A 25,765-nucleotide genomic window follows, 5' to 3' on the forward strand; every position below is an offset into this window, starting at 1 on the left:
TCACATGATAATTTTTCAAATGTGCAGTTTTGCTCAGTGTTTTACATATCTCAGTTCTGCAAGAGTAATAAAATTCTCTAAATCTGTGTTGAAATGGATATCCTTCATATCTGTCCTTATTTTATTTTATTATCTTATCATTTTTTTTCTCACTGTGTGCACCAGAAAGCATTTATTTTCCCTGATATTGTTACAAACTTAATTTAGTGAGTTATTTCTTTGTTAAATTCCAAGTGACCAAGAGAGTCATTCTTTTAGTGTGGGTCAGTTGGCAACAAATTCTTTTAGTTTTCCATCATTTTAGGTGGTCTTGATTTCCCCTTTGTATATTTATTTTTCAAATTTTTATTTAAATTCTAGTTAGTTAATGTATAATGTGATACTGGTTTCAGGAGTAGATTTTAGTGATTCATCACTTACAGTGCTCAACCCAGCAATTGCCCTCCTTAATACCCATCAACCTTTGGCACATTCCCATCTACCTCCCCTCCATCAACCCTCAGTTTTTTCCTATAGTAAAGAGTCTATTATGGTTTGCATCCCCCCCTCTCTTTTTTTCCCTTCCCTTATATTCATCGGTTTTGTTTCTTAAATTCCACATATGAGTGAAATCATATAGTATTTGTCTTTCTCTAACTGACTTACTTCACTTAGCATAATACACTGTAGCTCCATCCATGACATTGCAAGTGGCAAGATTTCATTCTTTTTGATGGCTGAGCAATATTCCACTGTGTGTGTGTGTGTGTGTGTGTTTGTGTGTGTGTGTGTATACCACCTCTTCTTAACCATTCATCAGTCAATGGACATTTGGGTTCATTTCATAAATTGACTATTGTTGACAATGCTGTAACAAATATCAGAGTACATGTACACTTTTGAATCAGTATTTTTGTCCTTATTTTAGGGAAGCAATTTTATTTCTTCCCTAAAATATGCGTTACATCTTCCCCTCCTCCCTCCAAATTAAAGGACATTGTTCTTAAGAAAGGTTGATACCTTTCTGGTCATTAATTGGGGAATCAGTTTTTTGTTTTTTGTTTTTCTGACAAATAGAGAAATCCATCACAAACTAACCTGTTTGGTTCTCCTTGCTCAAAAAGTTGGGGAAAAGAATGAAATTAAATTTTTCTCCCATTTGTTTCATGTCAATATAAAATTGAATATTTCTCATATTTGAAACTATGTAGTAAAGTTTTAATTTTGTCTATAGAGGGAAACCTAAATCTAATTTAGAGTAATCTAAAACCATGACCAGTTAGAATAATTTCAGTTTATATTTGGAATTGAATATATGAAAATTATACCAATTAAGTTTTGTTTAGACTAGAATTAAAATTTGTCTGTATACAGTATTGGAAAATCAGAGTACTCAGGATTCTTAAGGATGTAAACATAAAAATTTTCAGGGAGGTAGCATGGTAAGTAACAAAGAGTGGGGACATTGGAGTCATTGGCCAGACAGGAAGTCTTCTGTCACTGTTACTCAAGCAACTCTAAGCAATTCCTTAATTTTTATTTCCCATTTTGTACAACAGGGATGCTGACAGTACCCACCACAATGGGATCAAGATAATTATACTTGGTACCTCAAGTTCCTGGTACTTAACAAGAATTAAGCTATTGCTGTTTAGATGGTTGTCTGTATCAGTACTGGGGGCTGATATAACCAAGTGTCACACAGACTGGATGGCTTATAAATAACAGAAAATTTATTTTTCTTAGTTCTAGAGGCTGGAAGTCTGAAAGCAGGGTGCCAGAATGTTCAAGTTCTGGTGAGAACCTTCTTCCAGGGTGCAGACTGCCAGCTTCTCCTATCCTCACATGACAGAGAGTGAGTGAACTGACTCTCTGGCTTCTTCTTACAGGGGCACTAATTTCAGTCATGAGGGCTCCACTCTCATGACTTAACTACCTGCCAAAAGGCCCACCTCCAACTACCATGACCCTGGGGATTAGATTTCAACATATAAACTTTGGGGGATCACAAATATTTAATTCATAGCATATAACAATAACATCTCCTGGGACCATTTTTGTTTGTTTGTTTGTTCTTTAAACTTAAACATCTATGTGAGAATCTCATTTAATTATCTTTTTTTTTCTTTTAAAGAATAGTTGAAAGAGAAGAATATCTGATAGGCAGAAAGGATGTTTACACAACCAACCCATTTCTCTCTCTCTATCATCTCTCTCTCTTTCTCTCTACCTATCATCTATTATCTCTCATTTCTCTAGCTATGACATTCTTACTATTCTTTGAACTAGTGGTAACATCTTACTGGTTTCCTCATTGATTAGTGACTTAAATAAAATCTTTGACATATGTTCATTTTATACCTGTATGAGATATAAATCTTCCTTTAAAAATGATCTTTTAACAACTACAACAAAGAAAAAATTTTGTAAATTGTTAAAAAGAAGCACTTTTTAAAAACCACATATTCCCTAAAAAGTGGCCAGGTTCATGTTTTCCTGCCAAGTGTCAAAAAATATGTTACTTTGCATGTTTGATTTACTCCACATTGAATGACAAGTCATGCCTGTTACCAAGAAAGATATAACAACTTTTTGTTTGTTCGTTTTTAAATTCAGTGCTGTTTGTGAATTATGTCACATTGAAATCTGTAGATATCTAGTAAATATGAGATTTACTAATTTCAAGTTTCCTAATAAACATTAAGCTTATTAATTAACAAGCTTTATAATATATAATCCATTCTATTTTAACATATGGATTATATATTATATAGGGATTATAATAATTCATTATATTATAATACATGGATTATAAAATATAACCCATTAATAAGCTTAATAACCATAAGCAACCAGGTGGCATGCATATAGCTTTTATTGAACAGTGGGGTGCCCATTTAGTTGGTGGCTCTGTAGTTTACATGGATTTCTGGCTTCACATCACAAACAGCGTTCAAAAGCTGCTTCAACACACTTTCCATGTATTTGTTGTAGCTTCCATTCAGTTCTTTTATCTTCCCTTGTGTTTGCTCTTCTACTTCTTCTGAGAGATTACCTTGAGAGCCCATTATCTGACAAAATAAAACAGAGAGAATTCACCACATTATGTATCATTTTAAAGTGTAATTGTTTTACTAGTTAAACTTGTTTTGGTTTATTTATTAATGCTTGTTCTATGATGTACATCTTACGTGTTATTTTTCCAGAACTTTCTCAGAGAATGGATACAAGCACCACTACCATAAGTGAGACAGAAAAACATTCCTAAAAAATGAAAAGCCATGGTCAGTTACTTCTGTTTTGAGGCTGGTCTCCACACAGTACAAATTGAAGGCACATTCACAATCATTATAACATACTCAGAAGTTTTTTCATGTATTACATTTTTCAAATATTTACAATAGGTTCAGTTCAGTTCCTGTATCTTCCCTGTGGTTTACTTTTCTGAATTAAAAATCTGGAAAATAAAGTTGAAAGACATGATTTCACCCATTCTGCTGATTTTTAAAAAGCAAATAACTGGTTTTCCAATTTTTAAAATACATACTGATTGTGGTTTTTCAGGAAGATATAGCTACAACATTCCCAGTACAATACTTTGGCATGTATAGTTATTGCTTTTTGGGTAACAGATACAATTTTGAAAATTTTAATATAAATTGAATTTCAACTTAAGATATACATGTCCAGGGGCACCTGGGTGGCTCAGTTGGTTAAGCCGCTGCCTTCAGCTCAGGTCATGATCCCAGGGTCGTGGGATCGAGTCCCGCATCAGGCTCCTTGCTCAGTGGAGAGTCTGCTTCTCTCTCTGCCTCTGCCTGCCTCTCTGTCTGCTTGTGCTCTCTCTCTCTCGCTCTCTCTCTCTGATAAATAAATAAATAAAATCTAAAAAAAAAAAAAGATATACGTGTCCATTTAGTTACATTATATTTTTAGATGCACTTTAATAAATCTTTCTGGTTGCTCTCTCATTGGCAGGGTTTCCTAGTATTTCCCATTATCTCCAAAAGATTTGAACAAAATAAAATTTCACCAGGGGAATTGCTAATTTAAAGGGATTCTGCAGTGAAACCCTTTGTAAAGTCATCCTTTGCTAAGCAAACAGTCAACTCCTAATTTAACTCCTTTGTAAACTCAGCCTTTCTTAAACAGTATTGTTAAGGTGACACAGCTGGCTTTTGTTTGTTTTTCTCTTCTGTGAGTGTTTACACACAAAGAAAGTATGCATTTAGTTCAATCCAAGAGACTACGCTAATGATTGACTATTTTAAATTCTAGAATTCGAATTATCTTTCTAGGTCCTACTCTTGAAATCAAATGCAACTGAGGCCATCAGTTTCAAGTTCTTTTCTGTTTATACTCCATGCAATAAGGGCTTCCCAGTTCAAAGAAAATCACTTAAGGAAAACTAGCTTCTAAGACATCAAATAACTTTTATAAAATAACATTTTGATAAGTGAGAATACAAGGATCAGAGACATATGGACTGAATTTCCCTTGCTAGGAAGAAGTCTAAAAATGGAGGAGAACTACTTACCAAAATTATTTTACCAAAATCTATTTTTCCCTCTAAACCCACTATCTTACGTGAGAGTCTACCAAACTCAAAAAAAAGTCTTAAATCCAACTTCTTTAGTGTTGAAAAATGTATAAGACAAACTATTATAAAATTATTATCTATTTTTTTGGAACAGTGTTAAAAACAGCTATTATTAGGTTAGATCGCTGAACTATTCTGTAGGCCCTTGAAAAAGTTCATTTCAATTTAGGTTCTTTATTTCAGCATTGTCCAATAGAAACGTAACATGACTCACAAAGCAAGCCATATATGTAAATTTTTAAAAAATATTTTATTATTTATTTGAGAGAGAGAGTGCGAAAGTGGGGGGAGGAACAGAAGGAGAGAGAGAAGCTCAAGCAGACTCCCTGCTGAGTAGGGAGTCCACAGTGGGGCTCCATCTCATGACCCTGAGATCATGGCCTGAGCCACAATCAAGTCAGTCACTTAACCAACTGAGTCACCCAGGTGTCCCAACAAGCCATAGAAGTAATTTTAAATTTTACAGAGTCACATTAAAAAGGTGACTTTTTAATTTTAATTAAAAATTTAATTTAACTAGGGCGCCTGGGTGGCTCAGTGGGTTAAAGCCTCTGCCTTTGGCTCAGGTCATGATCCCAGGGTCCTGGGATCGAGCCTCGCATGAGGCTTTTTGCTCAGTGGGGAGCCTGCTTCCCTTCCTCTCTCTCTGCCTGCCTCTCTGCCTACTTGTGATCTCTGTCAAATAAATAAATAAATAAAATCTTTAAAAATATTTTAATTTAACTTAAAAAAGACAAAATTGATTTTAATGACATATTTTATTTAACCTAGTGTATTCTTTACATTATTATTTTGATGTATAATCAGTATAAAATTATTGCATTGTTTTTCATACTAAGTTTTATAATCTGGTATATATTTTATACTTACAGAACATCTTCATGGGGACTAGCTAAATTTTTTAAAAATTTAATTTAACTTTATTTAAATTCAATTAATTAACATACAGTGTATTATTAGTTTCAGAGGTAGAGTTCAGTGATTCATCAGTTGTATATAACACCCCGTGCTCATGACGTCACATGTCCTCCTTGATGCCCGTCACCCAGTTACACCACCCATCTTCTCCACGCATGGACTAGCTACATTATGAGGATTTTTTAGCTATAGGTGAAGTGGCCACCATTTTTGACAGTACGAGACTAGCGCACAGATGGCAGCTACTACTATTAGTTGTATTCTTCATGTGCTTTTCTAAGACAATACGATGATTTTCTGAAAGGATTATAGTATAGATGGTACATAACAAGGAGCTTAGCCCTGAGCAACTGAGCAGTAAATGTTGGTGATTTTTTTTTTTAAGATTTTTATTTATTTATTTGACAGACAGATCACAAGTAGGCAGAGAGACAGGCAGAGAGAGAGGAGGAAGCAGGCTCCCCACTGAGCAGGACCCTGGGATCATGACCTGAGCTGAAGGCAGAGGCTTTAACCCACTGAGCCACCCAGGTGCCCCAATGTCGGTGATTTTTATGAATTTTCACTGATTATTTTTCTCGTGCTTTTTATTTATTTTTTATTTTTATTTTTTTTAAGATTTTATTTATTTATTTGACAGACAGAGATCACAAGTAGGCAGAGAGGCAGGCAGAGAGAGAGGAAGGGAAGCAGGTTCCCTGCTGAGGAGAGAGCCTGATGCGGGGCTCGATCCCAGGACCCTGAGATCATGACCTGAGCTGAAGGCAGAGGCTTTAACCCCTGAGCCACCCAGGCGCCCCTCTCGTGCTTTTTAATCCATTTTATACTTTCAGAAACATTGGAATGCCCTTAAAAAGTAGCCCATAGTCCATGCCTCATCCTGAATAAATATAATATTATTTTGAGTTTATTTGATGTTCAGTAATTTGAATTTCTATAGTTCTATATTGAATTGTTCTACCAGTAACCAACCATATACTGTTTTATTATTTTTTTTTTACTTTATTTTAAATTTTAATTCCAGTATAGTTAATATTAGTTAACTATAGTTATATTAGTTTCAGGTATACAATACAGTGATTCAACAATTCTATATATTACTCAGTGCTCATTAAGATAAATGTACACTTAACACCTTCACTCACCCACCTCTCCTCTGGTACCATATACTATTTTAAATGGCTTTCCTCAGGAAGAATTCCATACCTTTATATATGCAGACAGTGTGGATTTAAACCATCCAGAAGAGTAAAGGAATGAATATAAGCTCCACAAAAGATCAATTGCCTTGTCCACTGATGTATTGTAAGTGTCTCTAACACTGCTTAGAGCATAGTAGATGCTCAGTGCATATTTCTTTAACTGAATAGAATAATCAGAGAATGTATTACAGAGAACACATTATAGAGAACTTATTACCTGCACTCTGCTGCTCTTGTTGGCAGAAGTCTGCTATCTGAATGTTTAGGACACTATATAAATTAAAAGTTGATAATTGTGTGGCATGTGGTGGTACACTTCATCAAAGGACTCCCTTTAAGGACTTCTTCCTGTTAATTTTCAAAACTTCAATATTGAGATTGAGGCTTATTAGATTTACAGCTAAATGACTGATGGTGTTTGTGAAATCTTTCAGCATTCAGTATGTTTACTTATAAATTGTTCAAATGTTCCTGTTTGAGAGAAAACAGAGAGGTGTGCCTGGGTGACTCAGTTGTTCAAACATCTGACTCTTGGTTTCAGCTCAGGTCATGATCTCGTGAGTTGTGGGATTGAGCCCCTGCGTCGCTCTCTGCACTCCGTGGAGAGTCTGATTGGAGATTCTTTCCTTCTTCCCCTCACCCGACTCACACGCTCACTCTCTCTCTCAAATAGAATAAATAAAACTTTTTTTTTCTTTTTAAAGGAGAAAGCAGAGGTTTTTGGGTCCCACGATCATACGTAAAACACAGTTTTGCATTCTCAATCTACGTTTGTTTTAAGAAAACAAAATGAATTCAGTAGGAAAGATGAAAGATACAAAAGTCTCCAATATGCCCCAGGAAACTGTTTTCATGTCTTCTGTTTAGATTCATGGGCCATCTACCTTCTACTTGGCATTAATAAGAGATTTCATGTTTCCACTGTAGTCCAGATTTCCTTTTAGCCATGTAATATCTTCTTTTGGAGAAGAAATTATATCCGGTAGCAATGACAAGCAAGGGATAAATAAATCTTTAATGAAACAATATTTGTTGATAAACAACCCACACTGGGATACCTGTTTCTGTTGATACATCAGGGGAATTGAAACAACACATACATTAACAAGAGCTAAAAGACGCAACTAAAAAAAGTGACATCGAGGTGTCTCACCCACAGCAGGCAGGAAACTGGCTTCTTGGGTCTCCTCCCAGACCTCCTACTTGCCCTGGGTTAATGATGATGAGATTTAACTGGAATAACAATATGTCTGACATATGGAGGTCATGCCAAGGAAAGAATATCTTGTGCTAATGGTTTTACAATATGCTTGAAGTAGCGGAGGCCTAAACCTGTTAACCTTTCTATGTGAGCTTTTGATCAACTAGCTGGAAAATTGGCTTAGAGCTCTAATTATGACAGCAATGAGGAGTTTTAATTATTTTCCAAAGCCGAGAACAAATATCCTGAACCAGATTTACATCTTAGGAGATCTTTCTGGAGAAATATTTCAAGAGATTTAATATTTCGAGAGATTTAACCCAACTACTTTCTAAAATTACAGTCAGTCTTGTGATTACTTAAAAATAGAAATAAGTACATCAGAAATATTCTGCCTGGAATAATAAATGCTGGTTGGCATTAATGATGACTATTATCTTAGCTCCCAACATTTCATGGGTCATGATGGGACTCAACAGGAAAGATAAAGGCACAGAAGAAATATTAGTTATCCATTCTTCCAGTGAATATTTATTGTGTGCTTACACACAATAAATGGAGCAGATGCTATTTTATCACTGGGGAAAGTAACAGAGAACATAACATAGAACTTGCCATTTTGGTGTTATAGTTCAGAAGAAAAGACAGGCAATTAAAAACGTAAATTTACAATGTATCTAGTAATGATCCATGATATGACTATAATGGGAATTTCTTTTTTGGATGAGAGACACAATTTTAAATAAGGTGATCAGAAAGAGGAGTTAACAAATGAATAGAGATCAAAGAAGGATGAAAATGTTTGAAAGAAGATGATTCCAGGAGGAAATAAAGCATGTGCAAAGGTGCCGTTGGCGGGGGCACGTTCAGTCTGGGGAAGAATGGGAAGGCAGTTATGGCTAGAATTGAACAAATAGAGACAAAGGTAATAGAAAATGTTACAAATGACCCTAGTAGATATTATTGCACATTGCTTGCTGGAAAGTGTTCTCCTATTTCCTTATGGTTTCTTTTTCAATTGACTGGCTTCTTTCAATGAATTTTTCATAAAAACATAAAGAAATGCTTTTCCCTACACTATCATTTAAAAAATATCTCTGGTTCACAGTAAAATGACATGACATTTTCAGAACTGAGAAGTTAGAGAGACAGCCAAGGGCCAATCACGGAGGGTTGTATACACATGTATAGACTTTGGATTTTATGATGCCTTTTTAAAAATATTGATAAGAAGAACTTATTTTAGCTGATGGTCCACTTTATTCTAGGAAGGACTTTTTATGTTAAGAAAGAGCTCACTGTGGCACCTGGGTGGCTCAGTTGGTTAAGCTTCTGCTTTTGGCTCAGGTTATGATCCCAGGGTCCTGGGATAGAGACCCAAATGGGCTCCCTGCTCAACAGGGTGTTGGCTTCTCCCTCTCCCTTTGCCCCTCCTGTGCTCATACTCTCTCTCTCTCTATGTCAAATAAATAAATAAAATCTCCAAAAAAAAAAAATATTGAAAAAAAAGAAAAAAGAAAGAGGTCACTGGAAAAGTTTTTCCTACCGTGGGATTCAATTTACCTGATCCTCTATGAGTCTCACATCCACTCCCACTAAAATAAAAGTTGTAAATAAGGGGATTTCCAAAGTGCTTGTAGTTCATCTTGCAGTGTCAGCCTTTATTTATGTTCCTACTAAAGAAAAAAAAAAACCCATATCATACGAACTTTAGTTTGTAACACATGGAATTTAATAATTTTTTTGTACTCCATGTTGCGACACGGAAGGGAGGATGTTGGTTCTGAAAATATCATGTGCTTATTTATTTATTTTTTTTACTGTAAACTGTAGATATTTGGAAAATGTTAGTGGAGGAAAAATCCTTTTAAAAATATTTTCATGAAAGATTTGTTGAATGAAGCCAGACTGTTAAAGAGGAAATAATAATAATAAAAAAAATACCAGGAGACTTTTCAGCAATATGTAACAGTATCTACTTTGGTCATTTGTAAATCTTGAATTCACCAAAGTAGATGTGGCTTAACAAACTCATTCTGTAACGATGTACAACTCTTTTTATTGATTGTAGTGGTGAATGTTGATAGACAAAAAAATAAATTTTGTGAAGTGTTTTTCTTAATAAAATGTGTTAGTCAATAATCTGTAGTAGAAATAATACTCAACCAGGTCCTTCAATTTGAATATTTGAAAATACAGTTTTTAATGGGCAACATAATAGATATTAACTATTGATTGACACTTTCTATGTCAAATCAAAAAGCCTTGAAAGTGAAAGTGTAAAATCAGTAATTCTAGAATGCGTAAGATTTAGTTTGATGTTCAAGCTAGTTGAACTGCATCTGCTCAATCCAGTGTATTTCCCCCCTTGATATTCTGAATTATACCTTTTGAATATTAATATATTATAATCTATGCCGCATTAAAAAGAAGTTGTGTTGACTTTGTTTACCTTAGATTGCTTCAGTCTGAACTCCTTATCTCTCTGCATTCTGTACTGGTCAATTTCTGCCATAGCTTCTTCTTTAGCTTGCTTCAGTCGCTTCTCTTTTCCTGAATATGGACAATGGGATAGAAGGAATGGTTTTTTTGTTTTGTTTTGTTTTGTAAATAGACATGGAATTTCAAACTTGATTTCTAAGAAGAAAAAATAGGTGAAGTCTACCTTATTTTCTTGATAAATTTTCCTAAAACTGGCAAGCTTCATTAAAAAACAATATTGAAAAATACCTTGTTTTTTCCAATTGGATTTTCCAGAATATGGAAATGACAACTTTCTTTCACACTTATGTGTTTAAATAAAATATCTGCCCATTTACTCACAGCAGTAACAGCCAGAGAACAGATTTTAGCTGTCAGCTATTCGGAAAGACATTATTTGGTCAGATTTTCTGTCCTGATTTGCTGCCAGGAATCCTTCAGTCCCCACCAACTGGATCCTATTTAGCACTGGCAGATCTCCAAAAGCACTACAAACATGCAACTCAGACTCTATCAAACTGACTTACAATTTTTTAAAGCATTTTATTGAGATTTTTTTTTCTTAGCATTTGTTGACTCTAGAATCTCTGATTAAGCCCCACAGCACATCAAAGTGGTTTTTTTTTTTTTTTTTTTTTGTAGTAGCTTTCTCAGAGGGGGACTTGAAAGTGGCTGTAAAACCAATTGTTTTTAATGGTTAGGAGATTTAGTTAAATAGCTCTCTTTTCTTTTATTAAGAGCAAAGGTGTAAGCCTTAAGCCAGCAGACAGCAATGGAGATGAAAGTTTCAGACAAACACAATGCTGTGGGGATCATTAACTAAGCACATGACTTTTTTTGACAACCAGAGTAAATTTGGGGGCTTACAGGCTGATATGAATTGTTACTGTGCCCCCAGAACCCACCACCTTCAGGGGGTTAGGTCTTAATGCTTTGTGATCATTAAAACTTTAAAGAAACTGAACTGTATTAACATTTTTTTTAATCTGAATCTCTTGTCGTCTAATTTCACTTAAATGCCTCCATTCTTTTGCTTATTTAACATTCTCTGATAATGTCTCAAGCTTTTGTTTATAATTTTTGTCAACTGTTATTTTGTGTAGACTTCGAACTAAATAAGTGTGTTCTCATTAAGCAGCAGAAAAGAAAATCTTAACATAAACTTCTGTCATCCACATACATGTTTTTATATGACTTTATTTTTATACATCTTTGTAACATTTGAGTGCAAATGGTTTCTAAATTTCTCTCCCTGCTAAACACGAGTTGCTTTGCTAGTTGCTGTCTATATATTCCATTTATTCTATGAAGATAGATTCACTGAGTTATAAATTGACATGGGTCTCTTTTAATGCCTCTTGTCCTTGAATAGTACCGAGGAAACCTCATTCAGATCAGATAGTTAGCTTTGCCTTTACTCCCTAAAAAATCCAAGGTATGGTGAAAATTAGTGCTCTTCTGATGTTTGAAGCTTAATGGAACATTAACAGCAATGCTTATCTTTTTCCTACTGAATGAATACTCACTATCATTTTATATATACAGATGCCTTCATTCTCCACATTTCTAACTATTTTGTAGCAACCAAACATGTACTATTCACAGAACAAATACACAATATGTTGGGAGGGGAAACTCTTCCTTGATCCCCAGTTCCCTTTCTTATCACTGCTTGTCATTAACATTAGGACAGAAATATACGTAAGGTGTATTAACATTTCTTAGTAATAATGGGTTGGAAGATACATAATCACGTTATAAATTATATGAGACATCACTACTTTCCATGTTAATTACATAAGATGTAAGAATATTGGTTTCAAAGTCACAACTCTAGTACATTAAAATAATGATAATAATAATAGGAAAACCTCTGTGTGTGTGCCTTCTCTGAACAGAATCCAGTGCCCCACTTAGAAGGCTGTGTATTAGCTCCATCACACAGTGACATGCTCAGAGTGTGTCTGTGATTCCCCCATGATGGCACCAGTCACCTGCTGGTTCTCATTCAATTAAATAGGAGAGCCACAGGGAAATCGCTGCTGGCACAGCCATTTTCTGGACAGACTCAGCAGTTGCCGCTGTGTGAGAGCCTACATATGCTACACCTGATTTAATCCAGTGGAAGAAACTGGAGCCTAAAGCCTGCTGTTTCACTCAAGGTGAAGCAAAATGCATGCATCAAATCAACTCTTAATCAACCTCTGGGTTGCTTCTCTGTCTCGGTATGAAGATTTCCAAATTTTAATATTATACCTCTTTCTTCTTAAGCATTAAACATATGGCTGCTTTGACTCAAGTGGCATTTAGGTTTATATTCTTATTTCTTAATACTTTCTGTACCAAACATAGGGGTGACCTTATGGGACAGCCCAGATTTTAAATAGGACAATCAAATGTTTGGTCCCAAACTTTTATGAGACCAAATGGTCTAATGTTTGGTTTAGAAAATGTGATTACCTTACGCACAATGATTTTAAATACAACTAAAGCAGATTTTAAATACTACTAAGCTCCAGAGTGGTCCAGGAAGGGATGGTTTTGATTTGTCCATCCATTATTTGCTCAGTGTTTATCAAACGCCTGCTATATGTTCTGCATACGGCTACACACAGAGTGTAGAGAAATGCATATGATATGATCCTTGCCTCCAGCTGGCATAAATACAGTGTAATTTGGAAATGTGTGCATGATATACCGGCATCCAAGAGGAAAATATAAAATACATAAAATTGTGAAGGATACATATAATAAATTATGAAAAATGGAACGTATATTTTGATTCTGTTTTTTCCATGGCCGTTAAAAACCCTCAAATTTATGGACGTTAGTATACTTAAGTTCTAGAAAATTTGTGCTTGCCATTCACCCCAATAGTGATGTAATGTCTTATGTTATTAAAGTAAGCCCAAAATACAAACAACAGAACACAGATACGTAGAGTGTGGGTCAGAGCAGGCTGCCAAGGGACATTGGGGAAGAACTTCTGAGGAGGGAATAATTGAGCTGAATGGACTTTTTTAGACAGGACATCAATGGGGACAAACAGTTCACTTCAGAGATTTGAACAAGGCACCGTGACCCTTTCTAAGATACTTTCAAACATTCTTTGTAAACACCTGCACCTTAATAACCCCATTCATTTCTAAACATGCGGCTTGTCGGGCAAGTATGTCTTACATTCAACATGCTCTTATTGAGATGTTTTATAGGAAATTTTGTGGGAAGGAAAGAGAGGGAAAGATGTTTGAGTTCCAGGTGATTTGTGGGAAAAGAATGAAAAAATCAATTTGGGCAGATTAAAACTCAGCTGTATGTGGGAGTGTGGAGGGCAGTCAATGCTCAGGGATGGACTCTTCCTGGGTTTGTGGTCAGGAGACGCCAAGTGAATTGAGTATCCCAAATGCAATGAGCCTTTGAGACACAGAAAACCCTGTTCTGTTGACTGGATGGTTAAATTGATCCTGGAATCGTTTTGTGATGAGGAAGATGAGATTTCATTTATCATTTCAGAAGAGAACTGAAATTATACACTAAGCACAACTAAAATAAGATATTAGAAGCCTTGCAAACTTAGCCTGAGTTTTCTCATCTATAAAACAGATTTAATAATCTACTGGAATGAATCATTATATGTATTAGGAAAAAATATAAATAAAAAGCTATTTGACTTTTTTAATCATTATTAGGAAAATCAGTCCAGTTTCTGGGGACCTTTTATTAGGAACAAAGACAAGAAATGCAATGTGAGTTTGAGGAACAGTCCTCAGGCTGTTACTAGGCTTCCCTAAGGACATCCAAGTGGAGGTATTGAGGGCATCTGGACAGACAAGTTTGGATCCAGAAGCAAGTTTTGAAATGGAGACAAAGATCTGTATGTCAGTTATCTGGGATTGTGTGGGTGCTTGTCATAGCAATGAGATTTGGACTGCAACCAAAGGAGTATGTACAGAATGAAGAGAAAAGAGAACCAAGGCCTTAATCTGGGTGGATGCCACCATTCCATATATGAGAAAAGGAAGAGGACCCTCAGGAAGAGCCTGAGAATTAGTGGCCAGAGAAGTAGGGGAAACCAAACGAACATTCAAGAAGGATGTGGCCACAATGTCAAATGCTACAGAGAACGGAAAAAAGAGACATTTAAATAACCAATGTTATCAAACATCCTCTATGTGCTGCACACTGTTTCTAGATCTATAAATACAGCAGTGAAAACCATAAACAGACAAACTTTCTATTCTCAAGGAGCTTGTATTCTGAACACGTGAAGGGGAGATAGAAAACAGGTAGTGTATGATATGATAGAAATAGTAAGTACCAAGAAGAAGGAAGAAAGAGCCTATTGGATAGAGAGAGGGTGGGTGTTAATTTAGGTAAGTAGTATCTTTTGGATGAAGTGATATATGAATAGAGACCTGAAGGAATAAGACAATTAGCCATGCAAATATCTAAAGGGCAAGAGCATTCCTAGCAGAGGCAACAATAGATGTGAATACCCTGGGTATGTGACATGCTCAAGAAACAACAAAAATGCTATCATTTCAAAATGACAAAATGGATTGAGAACAAAATGATTGAGATGAATGAATGTTAGGAGATGGTATCAGAGAGGTAGTAGTGGAACCAGGTCACAAACTGCTCCTGGGGCATGATACAGCTTTTGTTTCTTAAGATGCTGAATTCATGAAGGGTTTTTAGCAAAGGTGTACTGTGATTCTATATACAATTTAAAAGGATTTCTTTGGCTGGTGTGGTGAGAATAGATTGTAGGGGCAAGGGAGAAATAGGAAGACCAGTTTGAAATCTGTTGCAATAGTTCAGATAAGTGTTAATGATTGCTGGAAATAGTGAAGTAGCGAAGAGTTGGTAAGAAGTTAGGAATACTTTGAAGGCAGAGTCAATGGATAAACATGAGATACAAGGCAATGGTGACCCAACATTTTATTTTGGGAGTAGGGTCAAGAATGCAGTTTAACTGAGACGGCTATTAAACACCTAGTGACAAAGAAAACTGATGTGTACATGAATTTGGAGAGTGAGGAAGCAATGAGGGCTGGAAGTATCAAGTTTAGGAATTATCATTCATACAGCTGGTGTTTATAACCATGGGATTAGATGGGATCACATAGGAAGTATCTCCAGATAGAGAAAAAACAGGTCCCAATTGGGAGCCCAACTTTAGAGACTAGAAAGATGACAGGAAGCCAACCGTGAAAGTGGTGTCCCAAATTCAGATGAAGGAAGAGTTTCAAAGATAAAAGAGGGTTCCAGTTGTGATTGAGACATTTAATTAAAAAATGGGTTAGCAATGTTTGTGGTCTTGGCAAAGGGAGCTTTGGTGGAACTGTAGGGAGAAAAGTCTGATTAAAGAGTATATTATGCTAAGTGAAATCAGTAAGACTGAGAAAGACAAATACCATATGATTTCATTCATCTGTGGAATATAAAAAACAAAAACCACAAATGAATAAATAAACGAAAAGGAGAATTAGACCCACAAGTAGAGAGAACAAAATGGTGGTTGCCAGAGGGAAAAGGGGTGGGTGGATGAGCAAAATGGGTGAAGAGGAAATGGGAGATACAGGCTTCCAGTTCTGGAATGAATATATCACAAGAATAAAAGGCACAGCATAAAGAATATAGTCAATGATATTGTAATAGCATTATATGGTGACAGATGGTAGCTATACTCGTGGTGAGCACAGCATAACATATAGAAATACTGAATCACTAAACTGCATCTGAAACTAATGTAACATGGTATGTTAACTACATTCAAATAAAAAAAAGGGAAAAAAATGGGTTCAGGAGAAAATGGAATAAAAAATGTAAACACAGGGAATACAGGAAACCTCGGAGTTTTTCACTTACAAAGGGGAACAAAGAAGATAAAGGCTCAAGACAGTCAAGTGGATTTGACAATTAGAAAATATTGTGAGTTGAACTGTGTCCTTCAAAAGGATACGTTTAAATCCTGACTCTGGGTACCTGTGAATGTGACCTTATTTAGAAATTAAGTGTTTGCAGATGTAATCAAGTTGGATGAGGTCACACTGATTTAAGATGGGGCCTACAGCTGATAACTGGTGTCCTTATAGGAGTGGAGATTTGGGCATAGAGACATAGAGGCACAGGAAAGACACCTAAGGAAGAAGGTTGTAATTACAGGCAAAGACTGGGAAGATGCAGCTGCAAACCCAGGAATGCCAAGACTTGCTGGCAGTCCCCAGAGGCTAGGCCAGAGGCATGAGACAGATTACCCCTTAGTGCCCCCAGAAGGGACCAGCTCTGCCAGTACCTTGCATTTGGACTTCTGGCCTTCAGAACTGTGAGATAATACACTTCCATTGTTTTAAGCCATCCTGTATGTGGTAATTGTTACAGAAGCTGTAGGAAACCAACACAAAGGCTCAGTGAGAACCAGACAACAATGATGTCAGCTGAGCATTGGAAAGCAAAGCCAGATACGGGAGTATGGTAGGAAGAGTAGGTATCCAAATGAATGAACCACCTGACAATAATGTGCATCAACAGGACAGAGCCTGCCTTGACTTGGTAAGAAAACAAAGGACACTTTGGGAATGTTTGGAGATTTCTATCTGTGACTAATAATTGTTTTGATTCTGTTATACTATGGAGAAGAGAAATGACAACAGCTTTTCTGGGTTTGCTGGTTTGTTAATATTATGATAATACCAACGTGGTTCAAAGAATGTTATTATTTTGCTCACCTGACATAAACATTGGAAAAAGTAATGTCACCAGAGAAACAATGAAGCAACCACTCTTTTGGGGCTGGTATAGAGTTTTCCTGCTGACCCTAACCTCTTATTTCGTATCTGTGCTTTCTTGGTGTTTCCTTTGCTATTCTTTGTACTTGTATTTTCCTCATTTAAAAAAAAAAATACATGGTTTGTGTAGATCCTGGATTGGATATAATCAAATGCTATTACTAGATGAAACTGTTGTGTGGGTATTATTTTAATATGACCCACTTGAAGAAATGAAAGTCCAATATACTTACAAATATCCCATTAGTCTGTGGACTGTAAAGAAAGAGAAAAAATTTACAGGCCCACAAAACCCCCAAGATAGGCCATGAAATTCTAATACAGCAACTTCTATTTTATTAGTTTATTAAAACTCATGTCTTCATGAACTGAAACATTCACATGCATAGAGAAGAATTTATTAAATCAAATCAAGGTGTTTGTTTAAATAATTTGGAATATCTGCATATTTGGAAACAAATAGGCAATTACCTGATTTAAAAAATATTGGCTGGCATTCTATACACCCACAAAAACGAATCTGCATTACTGTATTAGCTGATGTATTATCAAAGTAGATGGTCAAAATATTGTCTTAGGAATTTATTTTGCATTTGCAAATAGTTCAGTGAGGTCCTCCTAGAAGACCATGTTTAACAGATCAGCAGGATTCTATTATTTTGCTGTACCATTCAATAGAATCTTTTTACTAGGTAGTAGAAGAAAATCCATAGCTAACATTTATTGAGCACCTGCTATGTGCCACGTGGTGGTTTAAGTCTTTTATAGGTATTAACTCAGGGAATTATCACAACTCCATGAGGCAGATACTGTTATCTCCATTCTGAGGCTAGGAAACTGAGTCACAGTGAGGTAAGAAGGTAAACTGACCAACTCACCCAGCTAGTAGGAGGCAAGCCTGGATTTGCGACCAGGCCTAGCAGCTCTAGGAAGCAAGCACTGACCGTGTTCTATCTTGGTAGAAAATTCTGGGTATGTCCTTTACTTTTATTAAGATTGTCTATTGCTTTTAGAATATTTTAGTACATTTTAAATACACCTGCTTGTTCAGTTTTTCTCATATTCAGATTTGAACATTTACATTGTTTATCACATCTTTTGATCTATATCCTGTCATGCAAGTTGTAATTTTGAGTTAAACACAAATACTGTTTTCAGTAGCTGCCAAAGTAGACAGATTGAGTGTTTATTAGTGAGAACGGCTATGTTCACCTTCAGAAAGAATTCGTTCTTTATGTGATGTGGAGTCATGTGCATTTGGGCATTTCATAAGAACTGTAGAGTTTTCCAAGTCTGCAATGGGTGTAAATGGAATAAATACTGATCTCATAAAAAAGTCGTAATTACAAGTAAAAATGCCATGTATTTCAGAGAAATACAAGTCTCTGTTCCTCGTATTGATGATGATATCTTGACTTTCTAATCGAATTCTGTTGGAAGCTGCTCAGTTCTCCACGCCTGGAGCTCCAGGTCAGGTCTGACGTTCAGCTATAAAAATGTAAATCGTCTTGGACCAACATACTCACTTTTAAGTTTTAATTAGTGAACAATTTTTAAGGCAAAATGTGTTAACTTCAAATAAGGTAATTTAAAATAGTGCCAACCTATTGTGATTCCATCTAAATTTAACCAAACAGCAAGACTATTTTGCACATAAAAGATTTTTTTGTCTTAACTAATAAATATGATTAGGGCACTTCAGTGGCTCAGTCAGTTAAGTGTCCGCCTTTGGCTCAGGTCATTATCTCAGGGTCCCGGGATGGAGCCCCAAGTCAGACTCCCTGCTTAGCAGGGAGTCTGCTTCTCTCTCTCCATGTCACTCTTCCCTGCTTGTTCTTTCTCTCTCAAATAAATAAATAAAATCTTTTAAAAAAACCTAACAAATCTTATCTGTAATCAGTGAACAGAGACAGATATTTGAGTTTTACCAGCCACCTACTAGAAGCAGTTCAAGGCTCCTTCATTAGAGGAGAAGCTGACCCAGAACTGGAAGCAATTGTAAAAAGAAATGAAACTGGTTTATCCTGTTCTTTTATTCCATTCCTTTATTTTTACAACTTATAGTAAATATGAATATGCACATTATGTTATTTAAAAATAAAAATGATTTTTTCGATTGTACTCTACACTATGTTTAGTGTTCTGATCCTCAAAACATCATGACCATATGTATAACCTTGATATTTATATATATCATATATATCTTATATTTCTATTTAAAAAAAAGAGCAAATCTCAGAGATGCTAAATGACTTATACACAGAAACATAAGAAAAAGCCAATGCTTTTTCTACTCTGTTGCCTCACATCCCAACTTTTCAAGTCTGTTCACAATGTCTCCCCACCCCACCCCACCCCAGCCACAGTGTGGCTGACAAGTGTTTTGAGAGTAGGAACCTGTGTATTTCATTTCCACAGATCTACAGCCTTCTGGAGAATTCCTGATATATCAGGTCTATAAACCCTTATCTATAACCCTTAAGGCAAAACATTTATACCCTATATTGTATTAGGTAACAACTTCACTGAGATCTGAGGCAGTCCTATTTAATGGAATATATTAATATTTTTGTGGCATAATATATAAATATACCACCTTATTAATCTTGCATTTTTCTCAAATGATAAACATGTGAATTGTTGGTTTCTCCCCCATCCTGCCACCCCCATGTCCTTCCCTCTCTCTTGCCCTCTCTTTCTTTTAGATATATATTCAGGAGTCCTCTCTAGCAGAGACTACATATGCAGATTTCTGAGAAGCTTTCAAATAAATAGATTTAAGACAGAGAAAGTGATCATAGACTCCCCATGATGGTGTTCACCACCTGAAACTGTTCGGCCTTCATATGTTAGATTTTTCAAATGAATTGCTTTATGGGGAAAAAAAAGGTGAAATATGCAGATTTATAAAAATGATGGTTATCTGTATTCTCATGTCATTATTCCTTTCTCCTTTTTGTGCTCGTTTAATGCATTTATCTCATGAGCATTGCTGAAGGAAGAGTCTAGGTCTACTCATTATTGTCTATACCAAAGTGGCCTGCAAAGAGTAGGCACTCAATAAATACTTACTAAATGAAATAAATAAATAACTTACAAAACTAGAGAAATGAGAGGAGTAACAAAATACCAGGCAAAAAAAGTAGTATTTTATTTCGCTGCAGAATGCTTAAGAAGTAAGTATGATGGGTACAGTAATTGAAGTTGTAGCCACCAACTGCTACCTGCTGATAGCTGTGTAAGAAAACAGCTTCTAGCTGGTGAAAACTGTTCTCAAAGCCTGTGTACTTTCTGTGGCAAAGGGGACGGACCGACCTTCTCTGTAAAACCGAGGGTAGAGGTTGGTTGTGGAAATAACATTTGTAAAAATATTTTCCAAAATGTTTTTAAGGCCTGGGTATTTACTTTGACTTATTGAATATTTGCTTGAATATTTATGACTGAAGACCAAGGGACAAAGTACATAAGGGATTTAAGTTACTGGCAAAAAAATGAATGTTCTGTATAAAAATAAGACAATACATAGTCTAACACTGACCAATACTGACTTCTGAGGAAAAATTGTCCAAGGACAGCATATTCACTAGTGGAAAGGAAAACAAGTTTGATATATATATACATATATATTTATATATATATCTGATATACATATAGCTTTTATTTTATTTATATTTATATATGCAAATATAAATAAATATATATTTATTTATATTTTATTTATATCTGATATTTATATATATCATATATATCTTCTATTTCTATTAAAAAAAGAAAAGTGAAACTCAGAGATGTTAAATGACATACACAGAAATATAAATCTGAGTCTAGATGGTTTTGAGGGTTCTCTCTTCCAAACAACTTGCATGATTCACAAATCCTTTCTTCTCTAATGGCTTTGAGAAAAGACACACTATTGGTAAAAACCATCTGGATCGTACAATAATATTGATTAATGTGCCCAATATTGTAATTATGTTACTTCCATAATAAGGAAGCAAAGGTAATATAATTAAAACATCTTAAAATAAGTTGAACTTCTGTTCTGGAAGTTTTAAATGTGGTTAAAGAAATTTGAATGAAAGATAAAGACGTTATTTATACTGCTTTAACTAGCAGGTCCAAGACTGCTTTGTTTTCTATCAAATTACATTCATACCATTTTGCAGTCATTTGCATGGTTTGTTGCAGATAAAGAAATGGAAAAGTAGATAAAGGTTGTCTTAATTTCTTTTTCTTTTTCTCTTCTAGTTCCTTCCACATGGAGTCTTCCTTTTGCTGTTGTTGGTATGTACATTGCTGACTGCTCAGGAAATAACTTAGGAAATAAACATGATTTTACCTGTGGTCAAAAATGGACCGTGGACTGAATGCTGCTTCATTCCTGGCTTCCTCTATTGCATTATAATGTACTGTTCACATGTCTCATTCGATCTATTTCAACAAACTTTTGTCACTACCTACTCTATTCCTGTCACTATAGTCATCCAAAGAATCATAGAAGCAACATTTTAAAAACATGGCTCCTGTCTTGTTGAACTTTAATCGAATTGCAGATGCAAGACATATATTAGGAAGACAGTAAATGACACAAATTGTTATAGATTAAGTAATGATGTGATATGAAATGAGATAGTGGAGAAAACATATATCTTGCCCCAGGGAACCTGAATTTGAGTTGTTAATCTACAATATGTTAGTTTATTCATAATAAAAATTATATAAATGTTGTGTAGTACAGTTAAGATCTTTGCTTGGAAATCAGACTCTGTCCAAATCTTGTCTATAACCTTTACCCTCTGTGTGACCTTGGGCAAGCTGCATAATTTATCTAAGCGTCACCTTTTGTCTTTGCAGTAAGAGTTTTTGCGAGGAGTAGTAAATAAGATGAGGATTAAGTGTGGTGCCTGTGTGTGTTTTCTATTTTTAAAATATGAACTCTGGCAAACAACGAACTTGAGTCTCTACATACATAAAATGGAAATAATAGCAACATCTCATTCACATAGTTGTGGTGAATATCAAAGGCAGTAAAAAGGGGGTTGACTTTTACTGAGAACATTCTGTGCTAATATATAGATGTATGGCTAAGTAAAAAGAAAGTTAGAAAATGAGAATAAAGTGAAAATATTATTAAAGGGATGAGAAAGAGCTATTAACTGTTATCACAATTTTACAGAAACAGAAACCGATGTGTACGGAGGGTAAGTAACTTGCTCAAGTTCTCTCACTAGTAAGTAGGTTCATTCTGGAAGTTGTCTATCTCTTAATCATTTCACAATATTGAGAAACTGAGGCGTGACAACATTAAGGAAGTTGCAGAGACAAGACTTAAGGTCATGTCTTCCTGTAATTTCAATGTCCATTATCATTTCATTTAACACATGATCTATCCGAAGGCTCTGAGTTAGAGGATTTTGTTCCCGCTATGGCCATAGGGAAATATGACTGGGTAGTTTCAATGAATTGGCCAAAGGATTCTGAGGGATTATAGTGGAGCCAGAGTTTGAACCAGAGTCTGCCTGCTGCTAAAGGTGCATATTATTTCACTGCCCCCACCTCATCCATTTTGTAACAAATTTCTCATAGGTCAGACAGAATGGAGACTTACTCTTCTTGGCTTCCTCTAGCTTGTCCTTGGCTCTTTTTTCTGCCTGAAGGAGCTGGTGGATCCCCTGCGACTGGCTGGTCATGGCAGCCTGCTTCAAGTTCGGTGGCTTCTGTGAAATCTGGAAAGTGGTGGATCTATTTATCCTTTTAGAAATCACCACAAAACTCAGGTTGTTGTGTCAACGGTGAGTTCTAAACATGGGTGTTTGTTTCAAAATGGTCTCACTGGGCTAAATTGCTGGGCCCCGAGGAGAGCCCAAGGGTGGAATCCAGAAAAACAAGTTAAGTCAAAATGAGGAAGCTGAAAACTTGTCCTTTCAGCTAACTTAATCTTCACTACAAAAAAGGAGAAATAAATAAAAAATGAATAAGATAGGTTTTGTAGGATTATCTTCCTTCTTCTTCCAGGAATTAATGATTTGTTTATTAAATTTTTCTTTCAAGTTGCGAGACCTTTTTTTGTCCCTTATCCATGTAGTTCCGGTGTAGGTAGGTAGGTAGTTTGTTTTTTCCCTAGAAATTCAGTTAATGGCTTAGGACAAGTTTTATTAACCTTTTGCTAGGAAGGAGGCTTTTTGGCTTTGTGCACAGAAGATAAGCTAGGAATCTACTCTTTTCTTTCTGTAGGCCTTGGATGATAGGAATGAAAAGATTTCTTTGGGCCACTGTGTTGCTTTTTTAGTAATGTTGTATGCTAGTGTTCCAGGGAGATCTTAGTGTGGTGACAGAATCAACGTGAGGGGAAATTATAACTGTAGGTTTTGAGGTTAAATTAAAATAATCTAAACATGCATTTCATATTACTCAGTGCTGATACTGGATATTGTCCTAAGATAGTAGAGTGAAATTCATCGTGCTTGATTTGATTCAATCCAGTAGTGATTAGGACAAATGAGAATGTTGATCACAGTGGAGAATAATAAAATATGATTTTATATGTATCTAAAATTGTTATGTGAAATGAAAAGCTAATCTTCTGACTTATGGTCAAAGCTTCCCCCCACCCTGAGATGGTCTGCAAATTTGGATTTCACATATTATTTCTTCCATTCACTACACTTCAATTGCCTCACCTATAAACACTAGGTCAAATTTCTTTCAATAGGTGTATTGATTTCAAGATAGTTGTAAAACAATCTGAGAGCTAAATCTGTTAAGGCTTTAATGTTAACTTTCCCCAAAGGTTAGAGCCATCCCATCATCCATGTTTGTAGCACAATGTTACGTGTACACCATCTTTAGCAAATCTTTCTGAAAGGAAAAGCTCTTTTTCACAGGGATACCTTTCTTTCTTTTCTCATTCATATTTAATCAGTTTATAAAATTTACTTTTTATTGTATAATTACAATAATCCATCTAATTGGGATAAACAGATATGCGAAGAAGCTCTGGTAACAAGCTCTGCCAACAGATGTTGGCAAGGATATTAATGGCAAGATACATTAGTCTTAGCCATTTTGACTGGTGTGAGATGGTATCTCATTGTGGTTTTGATTTGTATTTTCCTGATGCCAAGTAATGTTGAGCATTTTTTTCACTCTTTCTAAATATCTGCTACATTCAGTGAATCTAATGGCAGAAAATTTTAATCATTCTGTCCTTAAGATCAAAACACATGATTTTAAATTTTATGAGAGAAGGTCTTCTCTTGACACAAAAAGAGAGACAGGACATTGCATGATCTTGCTTGCCAAAAAGATGCAAAGTGGAATATCTGCGAGAAGGCTCTACCTAGGAGATAGACTTTGGGCATAACTCAAAATAGGAAGTTAGAATGGATTGTGTTTCCTCCTGACCCACAGAGGATTACCCTACCATTGAAAAAGACGGATGGAAAAGGCAACTCATAAAGAAAAAATGGCAATGAAGCTGCTCATCTTAGTCAGGGCTCTGCGGTGGGTGGGGGGGAATAAAGGTAAAAATAGGTCTATACTTGTATCCGTTTGCAATTATATTACCAGGTCTTCCATAGAGACAAAACCATGCTGAAAAGAAACTTAGAATCTAAATTGCCAAACAAATGAGAAGGTAAAATTAGGGAGAAGTGGGCAGTATAATGGTAGATAGAGCCAGACGCCTAACAGTGGAATTTGGACTTTATCATACATGCAATGGGTTATTTTTATATTTATTTACTATATTATTATTATTATATTATTACTATATCATATTAACTTACTATAACTGAGTTATTCCATTTTTTTTTAAGATCAAAGCTAATGCTTGATGTGACTCTTTATTTATAAAACTTACACTTTAAGGATAATCCTATTTTGAAAAAATTTATCTGCTAATAACCTAGATTTTGAGTTGTGTTTTTAATATTTTGTAGCATTGAGGTACCAGTGGACAAGCAAGCATTTCTTTCTCTATTCGCTAATAAAATATCAACTGTATTTCAAAATTGGATCTAATTGTAAACAATTTATACTGCATATTTCCATACAGTAACTTTCTCAATTCTTGAGGTAGCACTGGACAGGGTTTTGTTATCACATATCACATTGACTCTATCCGTAAAGAGACAGGACTTCTGTGAAATAAACAGGACTAATGGTCAAGATGCTGTGGCTCAGAAAATATCAGTGAGAGGCCCAAGATCATGACTGACCTCAATGTCAGTCATCTTCCTGCTGCACAATGCTTTTTCTTCCCAGGAAAAATGTCTTTCCAAATTACTCTTTTCTTGATAAAAAAAATAAATGGAAACAAAGGAATACCTTTGGCCTTTTCTTCTGTATAAAAAAAAATGGCAAATGTGGGTCAATGAAAATGCCAGATGCTCAAACAATTGATGATAAAAAGATCAAAATAAAGTGAGATTTGGCTTAATGGAGATTGTGACTGTTGAAGATCCCTCCTCAGGAATGCTCATGTTAAGCAACTAGAGTTCTTTCTATCCTATTTATTTAAGACCAGTTGCTCTGGTCTTATGATTTATTGTATTCTACTTTTTTCTTTTATACTTATACTTACAAATTAACC

The 25,765-nt window shown here is 35.4% G+C and overlaps 1 protein-coding gene across 2 annotated transcripts in view; it reads right to left on the bottom strand.

Moving 5' to 3' along the window:
• Positions 1-2,836: 2,836 nt before the first annotated feature.
• ATP6V1G3 (ATPase H+ transporting V1 subunit G3) overlaps positions 2,837-25,765 on the bottom strand; it is a 54,110-nt gene continuing 31,181 nt past the window's right edge. The window contains exons 2-4 of one of the 2 annotated variants that reach the window (XM_032318866.1): positions 22,781-22,898; positions 10,353-10,453; positions 2,837-3,050 (exon numbers count right to left, since the gene is read on the bottom strand). In XM_032318866.1, coding sequence (XP_032174757.1) covers positions 2,877-3,050; positions 10,353-10,453; positions 22,781-22,862 — 357 coding nt within the window. In that variant the 5' untranslated portion in view covers positions 22,863-22,898 and the 3' untranslated portion in view covers positions 2,837-2,876. The remainder of the gene's footprint in view (positions 3,051-10,352; positions 10,454-22,780; positions 22,899-25,765) is intronic. The other variant, XM_032318867.1, reaches the window with a different exon arrangement.

The sequence above is a fragment of the Mustela erminea genome, chromosome 17, assembly GCF_009829155.1.
Source record: "Mustela erminea isolate mMusErm1 chromosome 17, mMusErm1.Pri, whole genome shotgun sequence".
NCBI classification, from domain to species: Eukaryota; Metazoa; Chordata; class Mammalia; order Carnivora; family Mustelidae; genus Mustela; species Mustela erminea.